The 18,924-nt window shown below is 51.8% G+C and overlaps 1 protein-coding gene across 5 annotated transcripts in view; it reads right to left on the reverse strand.

Moving 5' to 3' along the window:
* Window positions 1–18,924, reverse strand: part of GSN (gelsolin) — a 60,490-nt gene that overhangs the window by 11,145 nt on the left and 30,421 nt on the right. For 4 of the 5 annotated variants that reach the window (XM_036260655.1, XM_036260653.1, XM_036260656.1 and 1 more), the window contains 7 exons: window positions 13,085–13,289; window positions 12,216–12,370; window positions 7,637–7,798; window positions 5,653–5,802; window positions 4,455–4,544; window positions 1,407–1,539; window positions 80–168 (listed from right to left, as the gene is read on the reverse strand). In XM_036260655.1, the coding sequence (XP_036116548.1) occupies window positions 80–168; window positions 1,407–1,539; window positions 4,455–4,544; window positions 5,653–5,802; window positions 7,637–7,798; window positions 12,216–12,370; window positions 13,085–13,280 (975 nt within the window). In that variant the 5' untranslated portion in view covers window positions 13,281–13,289. Of the gene's footprint in view, window positions 1–79; window positions 169–1,406; window positions 1,540–4,454; window positions 4,545–5,652; window positions 5,803–7,636; window positions 7,799–12,215; window positions 12,371–13,084; window positions 13,290–14,763; window positions 14,935–18,924 lie in introns of those variants that run through there. The other variant, XM_036260651.1, reaches the window with a different exon arrangement.

Below are 18,924 nucleotides of genomic sequence, written 5' to 3' on the forward strand. Positions count from 1 at the left end.
AGCCTCAGACTCCCAGTCCACCCTGGCCTTTCTCACCCAAACTGAACCCGCCCTCTCTCCTGCCTGTGCCCGCACTCACCTGGGTCTGCCTGGGGTAGCCCATCTTGGAGATGAAGTCAGAGGCCGTTTTGAGGGCAGCCTTCCTCTCCTCCGTGTTGGCCTGCCTACCTATCGGCAGATGGGCGATGGGGGGCCTGGGGTCAGTGCTGCGCCCTAAGATCCAATGCTCCAGAGAAAGTAGCCGACAGATCCCCCCTTACTCTTCTTAGATGATGGGCAGCCAAGGTCAGAGACCCCCAGAAATGACCATTCCTAGAGTCCCTGCCATCCAGCGGGGGGTCCTGGCTAATGGCAGCAACCACAGCCACCATCTTGGACAATTTACTGTGCATGTATTTTGTGCTCAGGACTATACATAGGTATTTTCATTTAATCCACATAATTACACTCTGTGATAAAGATCATTATTATTTTGTCCCCATTTACATATAACGAAACCAGTGTCAGAGAGGTTAAGAGATGTGACCACAGCCACTCAGCAAGCGGCAAAGCTGTACCTGCCCCATCGACTCTGCAGCCTGCCTGCCACACACTCGGGCCCCTCCTCTCCCCTCCTTCCACTGGAGGGGGCCTCCTCCCACTCCAACCCCGAGAGTACCCCATGTCTGGACAGCTCCTGGCCGGCTGATGCCAGACCTCAGTTCCCAGCCTTCTCAACGCCAAGGCTGAGGAGCCAAAATAATGATAATGATGATGATAATATTGACGAAGAAAAAGATGGCAGTAGCCACAAGTGTTCAACTCTCGCTGCCATTCTCTGTGCACCCACCGCCTCCCTCCCCTTCGGTCCTTTTCCTCTGACTAATCTGAGGACAGTGCTGAGGCATCTGCTCAGAAATAGCCTGTGTTTTCTAGGACCCTCCCATAATCAGCACCCAAGACAGTCCACAGACCCCTAGAGCAGCATTTCTCAAGCAGAAACCAGACCACCTTCAAGAAAAGCCCCAAACACATTAGCAAGTTAAAGGTACTTTACAAGTCCTGCATAAACAAGCATATAATTTCACCCAATGTTGACCATAAACTTATTTGAGCACAAAGCTATATTTTTTTTTACATATTTTTTAAAGGATGCCAGTTAACTTCTCCGAGAACTGGTGTTTGGAAGCACTGGTTTTTAACCCACACAGGAAGTCTGAGACGCAGAGAGCCAACTAAAGTACCAAGACCACACAGAGTCGATTTCAAAGCCAGGGCTTTAGCTAGACTCCTGATTTCCACTGAGCCGGCCCCTGCCTCGGGGTGCCTGGAACACACACGCTATGTTTCCTCTTCACCTGCGTGCCTGCAAGGCTGCAGGAGCTCCCCCCAAGGCCCGGGCAGAACCCTTCCCCAGCCCCCAGTACCTTTCCAGACAAAGATTTTCCCATCTTTGCCATGGTCCAGGATGAAGCAGTCGCCTGACCTCAAGGCCCCCTGGGCGAAGGGGTTCTCATCAGCCACGAGGGACACTGACATGGTGCCCGCATCATTGGAGACCTAAGGGGATGGGGGGAGCCCAGAATGTGAGTGACTTCTACCACCTCGGCCTGCCCAGAGGGCACCCCTAAGCCAACACAGGGGTTGGTCCGCATCCCAATCCCTACCCCAGACGACAGGGCAGGGTAACAGCTGGACTTGCGCCCTCGGGCTCTGAGGCACACTCAGGTTTTCCTTCTCCTTTTCTGCTTTGTCATGGCCACGCCTGTGACCTACACACAGGTGTGACATGGACACAGCACACAGAAAGGCAGGGGGATAAAATGCAGGAATGAGGCCGGCATAGGAGAAGAACTGTAAAGTTGGCTGAGAAGACAGTCGATCTCATCAGGAAAAAAACAATAAATAAAAGGAAAAGATCTAAATGCAATGTGGTAGTTTGGATTGGGATCTGGAATAAAAAATTGGGCAAATCTGAGTAAAGGCTGTAGTTTAGTTAATAATAGCATTGAACCGATGTTTTGACAAATGTACCTGGTTATGGAGATTCTGGATGTACGATATATGGGAACCTTCTGGACTATCTGCAGTTTTTCTGAAAACCTAAACACTAGTCCAAAATAAAAATGTCACTGATTTTTTTTTTTAAGTGTACCATACTAGCCCTGGCCGGTTTGGCTCAGCAGTTAAAGCATAGGCCCTTGGACCAATGGGTATCAGGTTTAATTCCTGGTCAAGAGCACGTCACCTGGGTTGCAGGTTTGATCCCTGGCCCCAGCTGAGGTCATTCGAGAGGCAACCAATCGATGCGTCTCTTTCATATCAATGTTTCTCTCTCTCTCCCACTCTATCTGAAATTCAGTGGAAAAATATCCTCGGGTGAGGATTAAGAACAACAACAATAAAAAAGAGTGTACCATACTAGTCAAAATTCAGAAGACTAACAATACCTGGTGTGGACAAGACTCCAGGTAAACACTTTCAGCCCCTGGGGAGGGTCCTTTGGGAGCCCTCCCAGAGCGCGGTCTAGTAACAGTCTCTATCAGAACTTTAAATAATGCACTTTCTGTGTTTACTGAGTACCAGCATGTGCCAGCACTGTTCGAAGCAACTTCTATAACGGACGACTTATACAGTTCCAGAACTCCTTTCATCCTTGCCACAACCCTATGCCGGTTCCACCACTACCCCCATTTTATTCACCCGGAAACCAAGGCACAGAGAGCGCAAGTAACCTGCCCACCTACAAAGTACCAGCCCTGGGATTCGAACCCAGGCTGTCTGACTCCAGAACCAGTATTTTCCATCAGCGCCTCACTGCTCAGCCTGTGACCATGTCTGGGAACTCGTTCTACTGCCACAAGTGCACAGAGGGCCGGCTTGCCACCGGAAAAGGTGGAAACATCCGCTAATGTTCATTAGGGATACGCTGAAACGCTCATGCTCCCACAGTGCAGTTCCACAGGGCCACGTGTGGCTCTCGTGTACAGGATATGCAGGACCACATTGAGGAGGGAAAAGAAGGCCACAGAACAGCGTGAACAGTTTAGATCCATTTATATCAAGTAGAGATGGAAAAGTATATAATTAGATGCAGAAAGATGTAATCTAGACTTTTTTCACTGAATGGTAACCAACTAACCATGGTTACTCATGGAGAGGGGAGGTCAATTTTTAAAAAATATATATTTTTATTGATTTTTTAGAGGGAGAGGAAGGGGGAGAGAGAGAAACAATGATGAGAGAGAAACAATGATGAGAGAGAAACATTGATCAACTGCCTCCTGCATGCCCCCTACCGGGAATCAAACCAGCAACCTCTTGGCGCATGGGTTGATGTTCAACCACTGAGCTACATTGGCCAGATGAGGTCGATTTTTTAAAATTGAGTATTGTTACTTTTGTAATTAAAGTACGTTTAATAGTACTGGTTATCGTAAACCAAACTTATTTTCTTTTTTTTTTTTTTCTTTTTTTTTTATCCTCACCCGAGGACATTTTTCCATTTTTTGTACAGATAGAGTGGGAGAGAGAGGAAGAGAGAGAGAGAGAAACATCGATGTGAAGGGACACATCGAGTGGCTGCCACCCACACGACCAACCAGGGCCGGGGACAAACTGCAACCGAGGTACGTGCCCTTAGCGGGAACCGAACCCGGGTCTCTGTGTACCGCAGGCTGACGCTCTAACCGCTGAGCCAAACCGGCCAGGGCCAAACTTATTTTCTTTATATACATAATTATTATTGAATTTACTGGGGTGACATTGGCTAAGTATACAATTCTACAATACATCCTCTGTATATTGTATCTTTTTATATTTTTGAGTATCGCTCACAATTTTATGATTACAGTGAACATGTACTACTTTATCAAAATAAAAATCACTGCTGTGGTTTTTCCTCGGAGGTAATGAAAGTCTGTGCCCAGGGCACAACAGGAGTGTCACAGCTACACGCCGCCTTCTCCAGAGCTCGGCCACCAGGCCAGGGTGCCTTCGCTCAAGAGCAGCCTCAACTCCAGTTTTAAAAATCACAAGGAAGAAATTTTAAATAAAGCCATTAACCCTAACCCCGCCCTCCAAACATACGCCCATTTCTGTTGTATTTCCTCAAGAACTTTCCTAAAACACTTTCTCGCCAGTTTTCTCTGTGGACTCCCAGAAACCCGGCGAAGTTCACTCTACTGCCTTTCTCCCCACTTCACAGACCAGGAAACCCAGTCCCAGAGACAGGACACACGATGCCAAGACCCCGCGGATGACCATGACACCGATGTGTCTGCAGTCAGTGGCTTTCTCTTGTTCTTGGTGCAGGAGGCGGAGGAGGTGGGTGGGTGTCCACTGGAGACAGGCAGAAGCCAAGCCCCCGGCACACCCCAAGCATGCTTAGCTCAAGGCCCCATACAGTGGAGCTCAGGAAGGCCGGCCCCCCGCCTGCTTGTCCTGACCTCAGGGGACAGAGTGCTGACTCTCACCTTGTAGAGCTTGGCCAGCCTGCGGTTGGTCGCGTCCTCCTTGGCTGTGTCCTCGGTGCCCTCGGGCAGAGTCGGCTTGGAGCCCAGCACCTGCAGACGTGGAGAGATGGAAGAAAGTGTGGCCATGATCACCTGGCAGCCTCCTCCCCAAGGGAGGGCCCTGGGCTCCTGTCAGAGCCCCCCGCCCCCCGCAAGCAAGGACCACACCCGCACCCACAGCAACCCTCCAATCAGGGGGGAAACTCCTCCAGAGACATCCTGCATCTCTTCACATGCCTCTTGTGTCAGGAGCGCAATCACATCAGCCTGTCACCCAGCCTGTCACAGGTCTGGAGGACCCTGCAGGTATTTACTCTGCCATGTCCTCCTAGGCCTTCTAAGGACAACTCCAGCTACGGGGCACACCTTCCTTCCCATGCCTCTAAGGGATCCCACTGATGCTCACACCTCACTAGGAAGCATAGATTATCACTCGCACGTCACAGAAGAGGAAACAGAAGTAAAGAGAGATGGAGTGACATGCACACAGCCATGACACAGCCAGGCAGAATGTGAACCTGTGACTTCTGAGCCTATCTGCACTTCTCTATTCCGGCTACCGCTAGCCTCATCCACCCAGATACCAACCCTCCTGAGCCGTGGGGGTGTGCAGGCTCCTCCTCATCATAATCACCTTCTGCTTTTCCTAAAAATTGGAACCCAACACCCCCAGACAAGCAGGAGCTAAGTGGCTTGGAGCAGAGTCCATGGTCTCCTCCTTTTCCTGGTTAACTTTTGACATGTTCACAAAGCAAAGCAGCTGACCATCATACAGCTGATGGAATGAGCCATAAGCTACCAGGCAAGGTCAGAAGAGAAAAGATAGGACTGGCTCTCAGTTGTATTTTTCTGACCTTACTCTGGTACCAGGCTTGCCCCCAAGAGAGGTCGAGACCCTCTTCCTCAGCTCCTTCCAAGGACCTGGCCCTCCTAGCTGGTGTGGCTCACAACCCCAGCCAACACCAGGCGGTGGAGCCCAGCCCACCTCTCAGGGGAGTCTGGGAGTTGTCGGGGAAGCTGCTCTTCCCCACTTCTTAAAAAGTTCCAGAGTAGCAGAAAGCTAATTCAACTCAACACTGCCTACTAAATGGAAGAAAGTAGAGCATCCTGTCTCCATGCTCGGCCCCACCCTGCACTCCTGGGATGCGGCCATCAGTACCTGGATCATCGCCTGAGGCTCAGCGCCCTCCTCAGACACGTGCACTCGGGCCCGGCCACTCCGCTCGTTGTCCCGGATGCCTTTGGACACCTGCGTGGCCTTCAGCCTCTCGAATCGGTTGCTGTTGGAGCCGCACCACTGATAGATATCCTGTAAGGCAGGGACCCCACGTAAAGCAGCGCCACCGCCTTCGTATAAGCCCCGCCCAGTGACAGGTCAGGACACGCTGGGGCGTGTAAGCTCAGCTCGTTCTCTGCTTGCGCAGCTGAGGGCCGGTGGCGGATGCGCATGCGCACATCAAGCACAACGGGCGTGATTCCAGTGTGTCAGTGCGTGGCTCGGGATATGTGTTCTTTCACTGATACAACTACACAGAGTGTGTATATAAAAATGTTTGCCTGCTGGTGGGAGTGGAAAACCATCAGGCCATAGCTATTCAAGTTCTTTCTATCAATATCCTATGAGTTAGCAATCCCTCCCCAGGAAAATACCCAACATCCAGATGTCCACCAAGACCTGTGCAAGAATGTTGGCGGAGCGCCACGTGTAACAGCCCCACCCAGAAACCACCCTGAGTGCCTATCAACAGAAAGCAGAAATAAATCGTGGCATGTCCAGCCAATCGAATCTCACAGAACAAGGAGAGGGATCAATCTACAATATGGACGGATCACAGAAATGGAATGTTGAGCAGAAGTCAAGCCTTAAAAATGGTTCTATGGATGTAAAGTTCAGAAATAGGCAAAACTACTCTGTGCTGTTGAGAGAGTTGGGGATGGTGGTTATCCTTGGGGGTGAAGGGACTGGAAGAGGACAGGAGGGGCCTTCTGGGGGCTGGTGATGTTGTTTCCTGATCTGGGTGTTGGTTACATGATGTGTTCACTTTGTGAAATCCACAGAGCTGTGCACTCAGGATTCACACACTTTTCTGTGAACCTACTATGCCTTAATAAGACACTTAAACCACATAAATGTGTGCCCACATTTGCATGGACATTACACCACATGTATACGTGAGATTGGGGTGCAATGTCTGTCCATGTTCATTTGCAGGTATGAGGATTTGGGAGGAATGGGAACAAAGCATCACACATTTGGTAAGGTGGGTCTGAGTAAGTGCATCCCATACACATTGCCATACACAAGTGTGCATGTGCAATTGCACGTGTGACACATACATATGTGTGTCCTTGAACAGCACACCCCAGTCCACATGTGCAGGCATTCGTAATGGTGCCATGCCCATGCCTGGTGAGCAGGAACCTATAGTTTTTGCACATGCCTGCCATGCCTTTTTTTTTTTGGAACACACACTAAGTTTTATTGGGGGAAGTATTTACAGGGGCAGGTAGAAGAGGGAGGATAACAGGGTGGGGGCGATTACAGGTACAAGGCAGACAAGGGGATACAGAAGGCCCCTGCACCCACCCCAACCCCAGGAAGGGCAGGAGAGCAGCTGGGGCCCAGGAAGATGGGCTGGGAAAGGATAGCAATGGGGCATGAGTCCCTGGGCTTTGGGGAGGGGAGCCTCAGGGGCTTGTAAACATTGGCCACTCTCAGAAGGGGATGGGTGGGAGAGGGCTCCCCCTACGCTTCCTCACAGGGTTAATAGCCATGCATTTTTTAAGTGAGTGACTACATGTAAAAAGGTACACAAGATGTACCTATGAACACTAGAGGTCAAGGAGTCTATATGTCAATCGAAGTCTGAGTACAGGGTGCAGGAGGTCTGTGCCCATGAGCATGACAGGCTTGAGTCTACACGTGTGGGAGTCTATGAGTGCCAGGTACACCTATACCTGAGTCTGCAGGTGTGCCTGACTCAGGGACAGCCCATGTGTGTGCATGGAGCTGCTGTGCCTGTGGTTTTCCCTGTCTGTGTCTCTGCACATGTTAACATGGGTGTGTCTACCTCCCCAGAGTCAGAACTGGCCATGCCAGGAGTACCTCAGTGTCCCCTGGGAAAGGGCAGGGCAGGACTCACATTGCCCAGGTCCAGGATGAAGCAGTCACCATTGTTGAAGCTCTCCCAGGACACAGGCACCTCAGTGGCACGGACCACACGCCGCCCTTTGACCTGGAAGAGTCTCTGCACCACCACCTCATTGGGCACCACGTGCTTGAATCCTGAGGCCACACCTCCTTTCTGTTGGGTCAAGGAGACAGTGTCAGTCTCGGGGAGAGCGTCAGGGAAGCAGATATGGGAGAAAGGAATAGGGTTGAGTTGAAGGAGATTCTGGCCTATGGGCTAGAGGTCTTCCAGCAGATTCTGTACCCCTGCACTTTGATACCACCCCTTTGAATTTCATATCCACTAGCAAGACCTCTGGGATCACTCTCCTGGATCAAAAAGCTGCAAACATTCCTTTATCAAAACCAGCATTTCCCAAGAGATGTTCTAAGGAGCCCTACTCCCCAAGACATTCTTCAAGAAAAGGGTTCCATGGGGAAAGAGGAGGAAGGGCTGCCACTAAGCCCAGAAATGCAGCCACGCCATCCCAGTCCCTTTGCTGCCTCACTGTACAGAGTGAAGCCAAGCCTGACTTGCCACACCAACTCTCTCCACGAGGGCAAGAAACAAAGGCAGCAAGTTTGAATCGGGCTCCTCTTATGTCTACATGCAGGAGCAACATGGAAGTGTGTGTGAAATAATGCCCACTGCGCTGGGCACTTTGCCTGCATCATCTATGAGACAGGTATCATCTTAAGTGTGAGGAGAGTGGAGCCCAGAAATGAAGACCTTTGCCTGAACCAGGACTCAAACCCAGGTGTGACTGAATCTATAGGTTCTTCCACCGACATCAGGCTTTCTTAGAGCAAAGGTCACTAGGGTCACCCAGGAGGACAGGCAGGAACAAGCCACTGTTCAGAGCAGTCTTTCAAAGAGAAATGCATTTTTCCTGTTGCAAGTGGAGTGCTCCCTGGTGTCCTTTCTTGGTACCAGCACGAGACCTTTTAAGAGCATCCCCTTGGGCTCAACAGGGCTGCCAAAGTGTTCAAAGGGCCTTTCCTCTGCCCTGCGTCAAGGGCCCTCCTGCTGGGGAGCAGGTGAGGAAGGGAAGCTGGGGAGAAGATGAACCACCCTTCCCTCACCTGGTAATGACAGCAAAGGATGCCACTCACTGAGTCCTTGCCGAGGGCTGGGGCACCTGCTTCATGCAGTGTGGTTCTCATAGCCTCAAGGTAGAGACTCGTTACCTCACTTCACAGGCAAGGAAGTTAAGGTGCAAAGAAGTTCAGCCCCATGCCCAGGGTCCTGGCTAGCTGGTGGCAGTGCTGGGTTTTACCCCCAAGCTCACTGTTCTAGGGACCCAGCCACTTCCAAGTCTGCCAGCCCAGTGATTCCTCAGTGTCTGTGGGAAGCCATGACCTGGGGACTTCATTCAGCTGGGGGGACAGAGACAGTGCACTTCTGAAAAGCTTGACTGTTTCCGTGGGCTCCTCAGAGACGAGGAAGTGGGGAGAAGAAGACCCTTAACTTATTTTCCATACATCTCTAAAATATTTTATTTGTCCAAGCAGGACTTTTATTTTGTTATTTTTAAAAACTACTTTAAACGGTTGCTTTGTGTCATAAATCTCAGTTCCAATAAATTCTCTGTATGTAAATTTATAACATGAGAGAATACTTGATTTCTAATGATTGTGGGCATGCATTTCCTGATTAATTAACTCTCCTGATCTGGAAAATCAGACTTGAGAGGACACGTTAACAAAATAATAAAAGCAAGCTCTTAGAAGAGAGTGACTGCAAATGCAGGGGGCAGGACTTCTTTTGACATTTTTACTATCTATACTATAATCTTTAGGATTGATTATTGCTTTGTGTGGTCTAATCATTAGGTGGGTAGAAACTGGCATCAAAGTATTTGAAAATTTAATAGGATACATTGTTTTAAAAGCCACTTTCCAAATTAAAGTGATGATACATATCTCATATATATAGATAGTTCTACATCTATAAGAACATACATATCTATAGGTTCACATAGAGATAGAAAAAAAATTATCCACCGTTTGGTGTACAAGTCCACGAATAGAATCACGGGGGAGTTTTACTTTTGAAAACTTATATTTTTATAATGTTTGAAATTTTATAATAAGCTTGCACCACTCTTATAGTCAAAAGAAGGGGAGAAACTATAAAGATTTACTTTTTTAAATGTTAAACTGTTTATAAAACCGAAAAACAGTGATGGAGGCTGCCCCGCCCCACTCTAAACCTTCCTTCTCTAGGTACAGAAAGGGACCAAGTCGTTCTGTTCCCCTTTGTGCTTCTTGGGGCCAGGGGCTCCTAGGATCAGCCAGCCCAGACTCTGTTTGGACAAAGGGTTTCAAATAACCCAGCCCCAAGTGGTCTCTAGGATTCTGTCTGAGAGTCAAGGAGGAAGAGAAGGAAGAGGAGGAGGAGGAGGGATCAACAGATTCTAAAAGTACAGTGACTTGTAAAGAGATTTGGGTGTTGCAGAACAAGATGCGCCAGGCCCTGTGACTGCCCTTGCTAGTAGTTCCTGTCCCCTCCCGGCCCCTTCTCACACCGAGGACAGAATTGGCTCTGAGGTGCAGGCTTTCACAGGAACAAGTCTTGCATAACAAGCTCTGCTCCTTGGGATCTATAATTGATGAGGGCTCCAGGCCGAGAACCTTGGGCTGGGCCTGCCAAGTGCGGGGGCAGCTGGAGGACTTGCAGAAGGTGGAAAACAGGACCGGCCTGGGATCTCACATTTGCACCAGGAGCCAGGGCCTTTCAGGGCTGAAGTCTCAAATCTGGGCCTGGGATGGGAACTCATTCCTCAGAGTATGGTCCAAGAACATCCTGGAAAGATCCCCAGCGAGTAGGGGAGGCTTGCTAACTGCAGATCCCTCGGCCTCATCTGAGCTCAGATCATAGACCAGGTGGTCTTGAAATGTCCATTCTAACCAGTTCTGTGCAAGCCCTTCACCCCAAGGTTTGAATGCCAGCCCCGTCACTTACCAGCTATGAGAGTTGCTTAACTTGTCCACACAGCAGCAACAATAGCAGACACTGACTGTTGTTACATAAAGGGTAAGCTGGCTGAATGAAGGCCAAACGGGGAATGTGTGAGCACACACACCCAGAAGCACACAGCTGGCCCAAAGCCTCAGTGACAGGGGTGGCCTTGGGACTGGAACCTCAATTTCTCTGGTTCCTGGTCAAGTGCTCTTTCCACTTTATGTTCCAGGAGCTGCAAAAAGGCCAGGTACTTCTCCGGGTTAGCAGCCTGCACCCCAACTTTCTCACCTCTCCTTCTTCAAGCTACCATGGCCCCAAAATGGGTGTAGGAAGAAGGTAGAGCTGGACAGCTCAGCAGGAGGAGCTGTGGCATGGGTGAACTGGCAGACAGAGGGTGCTAGTAAGCTCCAGGGAATCCAGCCTGGCTCCGCCCAGCCCAGGGCTGAGGCCCTGTTCCCAGGACACACCCTGCCCTTTGTTATCGCCGTCTCACTAGCACTTTCCCGTCATCCAATTCCCTGGGCAGACAAGGTCATCACCCTGTAGACACAGAGGATGCTGAGGCCCAGAGAGGGACAATGACTTCAAACAAGTCACACAACACAACAGCTGCACAGACTTGGCTGGAGAGGCAGGTCGGTGTAGTGAAAAGAATGCTGGGAATCAGGAGATCTGGGTTCTGGTCCCAGCTCTGCAACCGCCCTGCTGTGTGACCCTGGGCCAGTTGCCTAATTACTCTGTGCCTCAATTGCCCTTCCATCCCTGAAAATGAGAGATTTGGACTCTGACATGAAGGCCCATCTGGCTATCAAAGTTTATGATCCCCTCCCTATCCTGACCAAACAGAACCCCAGCTTTATAAAACTGAACCCCAGCTTTTCCTGAGCCCTTCCAAGTTGCCAAGCACCATGTAAGGCATTTCCTAGCTACACCTTCACCAAATCTTCTCCCCAGGCCTGAAGGGCAGGTATAACTGGCTCTCGTGTAACTGAAGAGGAAAGGGAGGCTCAGGGAGGCCAAGTGACTTGCCAGAAGTCACACAGCATATTAGCACACAGCCTCTCGGGGCTCCGAGCTTGGTTTTGCTCAGCCCCACCTGGCTGGGGGCTGGAGGAAAGAGATCTGTGTTGGCTCAGACTCTTCAGAGTTCAAGTTCAAGGGGAATTCTAATGAACAGAAGGAGGAATGTGATCAAGGGTGCCCTTTCAAACACCTAACATGGGACCCTCTGTTGATAGGGTGTGAGAACAATGGGGTTCAAAACAGGACTAGGCCCCAGGCCAGGACAAGCTCGTGGCTGGATTTCCATCCTTGGCCCGCCCCTTTCTGCTGAGGCTACGAGGACAACTCTAAAGTGATGATGAATTTTCTTCTCTCCATGTTAAGATAAGGAACCAGAGACTAAGAGCGGGAGTGAGCTTTGTCCATGTTCACACAGCTAGGAAGGGTCCAGGGCCCAAACCCAGGGCTGGCCACCTCCAAAAGCCAAGCTCTGGCCTCTCTGCCCACATCACCCCCAGGGCTGAAGGAGAGTGGACCTGAGTGAGTCCTGCCATGGGTACATTTGTCCCTGCCACCCGGGACCCACCTTGTACTTGAGGCCAGACTTGAAGTAGCCGAGGAAGGTGGCCGACTCGAAGCCCTGGACCTCGCGGTGCTGCACGGCCCGGCCATTCAGGTAGTCATCCAGCTGCACAGTGAAGATGGCAGCCGCCCCGCTCTCGTCCTGGCTGCACTCATTGCCTAGGGGACCCAGAGCAGCATGAGCCTGGCATCCGGAGAGTGGTCCGAGCCTCCTATGGAGGAGGAGTCCGGAGCCCCACACCGCGCGGGCCTGGCTGTGGAAGCCGGCAGGCCCTTGCCTTCCACGAACCTCAGTTAATGCATTTGTATCACAGCGGGATCGGGGCCAGACTCCACGGTCCCTAAGAGCCGCCCAGCTCCAACACATTCCCCAACTCATCACCTCTCCCACCTGTTCTCCTGCACGCGTTCCACCCCACTGAGCATGAAGTCAGGCCTGGGAGCATCAGTTCAGATTAGGAAACTGAGGCTCAGTGAGGGGTCAGGACTTACAGAGTCTCTGTGGCAGGGACTCCAGGCTCTTGACTCTGAAAAATAAACTGGGGCATGGCTGGAGCTGGGCCTGGGAAGCCGGGGAGGGGGTCCAGGGCCCCCAAGTTACCCCCAGTTCTGAGTGCCATACTGACTTGTTTAACCCTCACAACACCCCTATGAGGTAGTGGGGCGCTACCATCAAGGCCACTTTACAGAGGCATTGAGTGACTTGCCAAAGGACATTGCTGGGCTCTGAGTCCGGGCATGCCGGCTCTAGGGTCTGGGGAGATGGAATCCCTCGCCGAGGGTCAGGCACACATTTGATGCCACTTAACTCCCAGGGCTGCCTGGAGACCACACCTCAAAGGGCTGTGCTTTATGGGGTGGGTCTAGCCTCACCCAGCCAATAGTGGAGGTCATATTGCAGGTTCCCATTCCTTAGCTGCACTGTCTTCAGGATGACATAGGCGTCGCCTGTGAAGAAGTCTCCGTAAAGGTTGGAGGGCACGGGTACCAGGTCAAACTTCTCCACACGCCAGATCTGCAGGCCAGGCTCCTTCCCTGCCTTGAGGAACTCAGGGTGTTCCACCACCATGCTGCTGGGCTGGAAGAGATAGGGCAAAGCCTGAGCAGAGGCAGAGACCCTGGCTGGGGCAGAGACCCCGGGGCACGAGGGAGGGTGGTTTCTAGCACCAAGAGCATCTCACTTGAGCCTCTGACTCTCCTCATGCCCGAGGCAAGTCTAACCCCTTCTACGACCCCGGTCTCGATGAGTGAGCAAACAGGGCAGAGTTGAGGCTCCAAACCCATCCCTGGTCAGCGTCTCTCTCTCCTACTCAGCTCTCCCACTATGGGGGGACAAAGGGCTCTACCTCTTTTCTTCCCTTCTTAGTGCCAATTGGTTGGCACAGAGAGGTGAGGTGATTCTGCCAAGGACCCCCAGCTAGGAAATGGCATAGCAGGAATTGCCCCAAGCTTTAAGAGCACAGACTCTGGGACCACGGGGAGACCTCCTCAGATGGAAATGGTAAATCTGGGGGCCCCCAGGGGCTCAATATACTCCTGTAAAGCATCCTCAGTGGCTCTTAGAACTAGAAGGGTCCTAAGAGAGCTCTTCATCTAACCCCATTCCAGCAGATTGGGAAACTGAGGCCAAAGAGGGGAGGAGACTTGCCCAATGTCACACAGCCTGTTTGCTTTTGCTCTTTGGAAGTGGGAAGAGTTTCCATGCCCCATCCATGTCCCCATCACACCCCCAAGAGGGGTCTAAATGACTTAGCCCAAGTGGCCTCCTGCGCTGTCTGCCTCCTCCCTCCTGCCCCCCAGTACCCCGCCCCCAAATTCCATTTCTTGGAAAAGGCGAAGAGGATGCAGCCAGGGTCTGCAGGAGCCTGTTGGAGACGAGGTGGTCAAGGATGGGAGGAAGGCCGTCAGACATGCAGGAGGGCTAGAGATGGAGCAGGTGGGACTGTTAGCCTGGGGCCAAAGGCAGGAATCAGCAGGCACAGGGCACCTGGCCGGAGGACGGGTCTGGTGGGAGAGGCCAGAGAGACCAGACAGAGAGAACTCGGGCAGGAGGATGGAGAAACATGGAAGGGAAATAGGAGAGAGAAAAAAACAGACAGGGCAGAGGACATGTCAGAGGAGAGAATAAATCATCATAACGACGATAAGCAGGCCTAGGTGAGGTCATACGAGAAAGAGGGAGAAAATGCTGGAGAGAGAAAGAGAAATCCAATGAAAAAGAGAAATGTGAAATGGAAGAAATTGGAAGGGGGGAGGAGAGAAATCAGGCAGAGGGAAGGAGACACTGGGCAAGGAAAAGAAGAAATCAGAAGGCGGCGAGGGTAAAGAAGTCCGGCCAAGGTGAGGTTAGCCTCCAGGTGGGGAAACAGCCAGGTCCCCGAGGCTCCCACCCCCATCCACAGGAGCCCGGGAAGCAGCAAGAGATACTTACAAAGCAACAAAACAGTTTTTCCATTCTAGACCTGAATTACTCCCCTTTTCCTAGCGCTGTATCTGCAAGAACTTACAATAGAGAGTTACTCCGGGAGCCCCGGGGCCCCCTGGGCACTCACCCGCCCCTGGGTCGCGGGTGCCTGGGCCGCCGGCGCCTGGGCCACCCCCCGCGACGCGGTGGCCGCACGGGCCGGCGACAGCGCGCACAGCGCCAGGATCAGCGCGCCGAGCATCGCGGGCGCGGAGCGTTGCGGAGCCATGGCAGCGACGACGGCGGCAGAAGAACCGGTCGGCAGCCCTGGCCTCCGGTTCCTGACCTTAAGTAGCCGCTGGCCCGTCCCGCCCAAGCCGGGACCGCCCCGCAGGGAGGGTGCGGGGCAGGGCTGGGCCCCCGCGGCCCAGCAGGGGCGGGGATCTGGCCCGGATTTTAGAGATATTGGGGTTCCCACCGGGACCAACCCGACTGGGAGTGGCCACCCCTTCACCCCAGCTCTGGGGCAGAGACCAGGCAGAGCACTTGGCATACAGCAGGTGCTAACTCTGTGCATACAAAATAGGCGTATTCACGAAAGGCAGGAAACCCAGCTCAGCCTCCTGTGGGACCCACGCAAGACCCCTCCCACGTCCGCACCTAACATCCCCAGTACTGAAGGCTTCCCACTCGTTATATGAAAGCTGACACATCATAATATCCTTTCTCCTTTACAGAGTGAGTGCACGGACAGCCCCATGGTACAGAGGGAGAAACTGCATGCAGAAGGCAAGCAGCCTGCACACCACTAGGAAATGGTACAGCCGGGATTTGAACCCAGGCAGACTGGGTGGTCTGCCCACCTGGGCAGCATGAGGCTGCCACCCGCTAGGGGCAGACTAGACCCAGGAGCCAACAGGACTCAGGGAGGGGCAGGCAGACCTCTCACCCCGGGGATTGTAGGTTCCAATCTTCCTTTTTTAAGTTTTTATTTTTATTTTTTAGTATTATTTTGTATTGGTTTCAGGTGTACCAAATAGCAATTAGACCATCAAAAAAAGTTTTTATTCTTAAAAACTTAAAAACTGTTTATTTTTATCAAGATTTAAAGTCATGTACTTGTACAAAGCTGTTCCCTCTCAACCCTTCTTTCTCCCCAGGGGTGACCACTTCTGTCTACACCCTTTAGCTGATGATTTCAGGGTTTACCTTCACGTCTTAAATAACAACCCACTGTTTCTCGTAGTTGTTGTTTTGGGTTTTTTAATTGTGTTTAGTTTTGGGTTTTGGTTTGTTTGTTGTTTTTCCTTCTAGGTCCTATCTATTGGCTCCCCCCGGGGAAGACAAGGCTGCAAGTCTTTGCCCCACTCCCAGGCCACTGTCCCATTCCCCCACCCTCCCACTCCTGGGGCTACCGTCACTGGGTGAGGACAAGTGCTATTCAGACTCACCTAGTCCCACCAACCTCTCTCTCCTCCCTCCCACCACCCTACTGTGCTCAACTTCTCTATTTCCAAGGTATCTTTGCACCCCAGAACTCCTCTCCCAACAGCCTGGTGGGATGACAAGAAGGAGAACTAGGGAGTTGGAGACCAGGCTTTGACTCCCACCTCCACAGTGTGTAAGTTACTTTCCTTTTCTATGCCTCAGCTGCCCCATCTACTAAAGGGGCACAGTAATTGCTGAGGATTAAATCAGTCTGTGTGTGTGCAAATGGCCTGGCTGACAGACTAGGTAAGTGGGAGTCCCCGTCCTCCTTCCCCACAGCTATAGTCGCCTGTCCCAGCTCCTCCTGGAACCCAGCTTCTATCTAATTAGGCTCAAGTTTGCTCTCCATCCTCCACAAATTCCTCCTACTTAAAGGGGTGTGTGGGTCAGATAAAGGGCCAGGGGGACACACACAAGGAAGATGATTCAGATCGTAAGGATTATAAGAAGACTTCATGGAGAGAGAGACTTGTAACCTGGGCCCTGAGGGACAGGCAGGAGGGAGAATGAGAAGAAAAGGCATTTTTGGAGAGGTAGCAGCATGGGCAAAGGGCAAGCAAACACAGGCCACATGCAGCGAAAAAAGGAGGGTTCCAGTCTGAGACGCATGGAACAAGAGGGGATGAGACTGGAGAGGGCAGCAGGAGTCACAGGGGTCCGTGTGCCACACAGAAGAATCCAAATAGTATCCCAGTGTCTGGGGTAGTAGGGGGTGTCACAGGGAGAGGCAGAGTTCTTGGAAGCCAGCTCGGGCCTAAATTCAGAGAGCTCTGCCCTCTCCTTAGGCATTTTGGAGGATGAGAAAAACACCACAGTTCTCACATGCTCCGATGGAAACATAAACCAGCTTCACCTCTCTGGATAGCCATTTGGTTATCCAAATTCAGCACACACAATGCAACCACAGATCCACATTCTTCAGAATGACTTACAAAGGAATACAAATATATATGTGCAAGGATGTTCACTGAAGCTTTGTTTGAAGAAAACTGGAAAGGATCCAAATGTCTTGGTTAAATAAATCACGGAGCCGCCATACAATAGACCACTCTGCAGATGTGGAAACAGAAGGCGCTAGATCTGACTGTGCCTGGCACGTAGTAGGCACTCAGTAAGCACGGAGAGATCTCCCAGGGTAAAAAGCAAATTGCACAACTATTGGCTCCTCTCCTCTTTTTAAAGGGGGTATCTGTTTTTGCACACGTCCTTAAGGGGAGAATTTCCTCTTCAAACTTTGCCAAGGCTGCCCGAGGCTGCAGTGAGCGCCAGGATCCCTGGAGTCAGTGTGAGGAAATATTTTAGGGTGATGAAAACATTCTAACACTGGATCATGGTGATGATTGCACAACCAAAAAATCAACTAAAATTCAGAGCGCTGTCCGCTTACAATGTGTGCATTGTCATGGTATGTAAAGTACCCCTCAATATACGTGCTTAAAATAAAAAAACTTGCTGTAGAGTTAAAAACTATTCACAAGCATATATCCAAAGTAGTTGTTTTCTGTTTTCGTTTGTTAACAAAACTCTGATCTAGAAATAATCCCTTTTAAAACTACGCTTAAAGTGATGCCTGTTGACTAGACAATTTGGAAAATTCAAACAAGTAGGAAGAAGAAATGTCCTTGTCATCCCAGTCCCCAGAGTGAACCTGAGCTGGCTGCTGGCCTCGCTGTGAAGTCCCTTCTTGGGGCTGTGTGGCCCTGACCTCCTCCGTTGGTGATTAACAGAGGGCTTCTGTGGCTTGGCCTTGGCCCCAGGGGTCTGACAAGCAGCCCAGGGTCACTGGCTCTCAGGTTAATGATCACAAAGGCCCTGCAGCTCTGCCTGCTACATGGCTCTGGAGCCTGGGCCCTTGGCACTGGAGACCCGGGGAAGGAGCCCCTGCCCTTGGAGAGCCCACAGCCTGGGAACTCTTGCTACAGGACAGTGATGTGTGGAGTCTGTGATGGGAGCGGCATGGTCTTACGCTGCCCCTGCCTGAAAGAGGATATATGAGTTCAGGAGAGTAGGGGGGATTTGGGTGCAAGAGAAAAGTCCCTGGTTGGAAAGGAAGAGGCCCCAGTGCTAGGCCTGGCTCTGCCACTGATGTCCTGGATGATTTGGGGCAAGTCACTATCCTCCTCTGGGCCTCGGGGACTCCACTGCAAAAGATGAGGTAGGTCCCCATGCTATTCCCAGCCCGAGCCTTCGCAGATACGGGCTGTGCAACCACGTCCGGAACCTACATGTCCCTGAGCCTCAGGGTTCCCATCTGTAAAATGGTCCGGGGCCAGACCCGGACAGGCCCTTCTAAACCTGACAGCCGGGGCCCCTGGCCTGCAGGAGGCACCACCATCACCGGTGGCAGCATGCCACCTCTCCTCTGGGCCCAGACCAGGGGAAAGAGAGGGAGAGAAGGAGAGGAAGCTCCAAGACTGAGTCTCTTCCCAGCAACCAGGGGAAAAGGGCATCAAGGTTCCCATACACGGAGACTCAGGGAGGTTCAGTCACTTGCTCAGGGTCACTTAGCTGGAAAGAGGCATTGCTAAGATTCCAACTCATGTCCCCAAGCTTCAGTCCCCAGGCTCTGTCTAGGGAGCTCAAGCAGGACCTCCTGGCACCAGCCAGCCTAAGCAGGAAACACCAGTGTCCTTTCTAGGGAAAGGGTTGCAGTTGCTAAATCAGTCAAGCCCAAGCCAAGCCTGGCAGCCAGGTCAGGGGAGGAGGCTGCATCCGGAGAGCCCCCGGCCCTCCACACACCTGTGTGAGCACCCAGGACCAAGGCACGTCCTGGGAAGATGCCCGGGCTGTGGCCACAGAGTGGAAGAGGGACTGTGGCCCT

This window comes from Molossus molossus, unplaced genomic scaffold (genome assembly GCF_014108415.1).
Source record: "Molossus molossus isolate mMolMol1 unplaced genomic scaffold, mMolMol1.p scaffold_m16_p_14, whole genome shotgun sequence".
Lineage (NCBI taxonomy): Eukaryota > Metazoa > Chordata > Mammalia > Chiroptera > Molossidae > Molossus > Molossus molossus.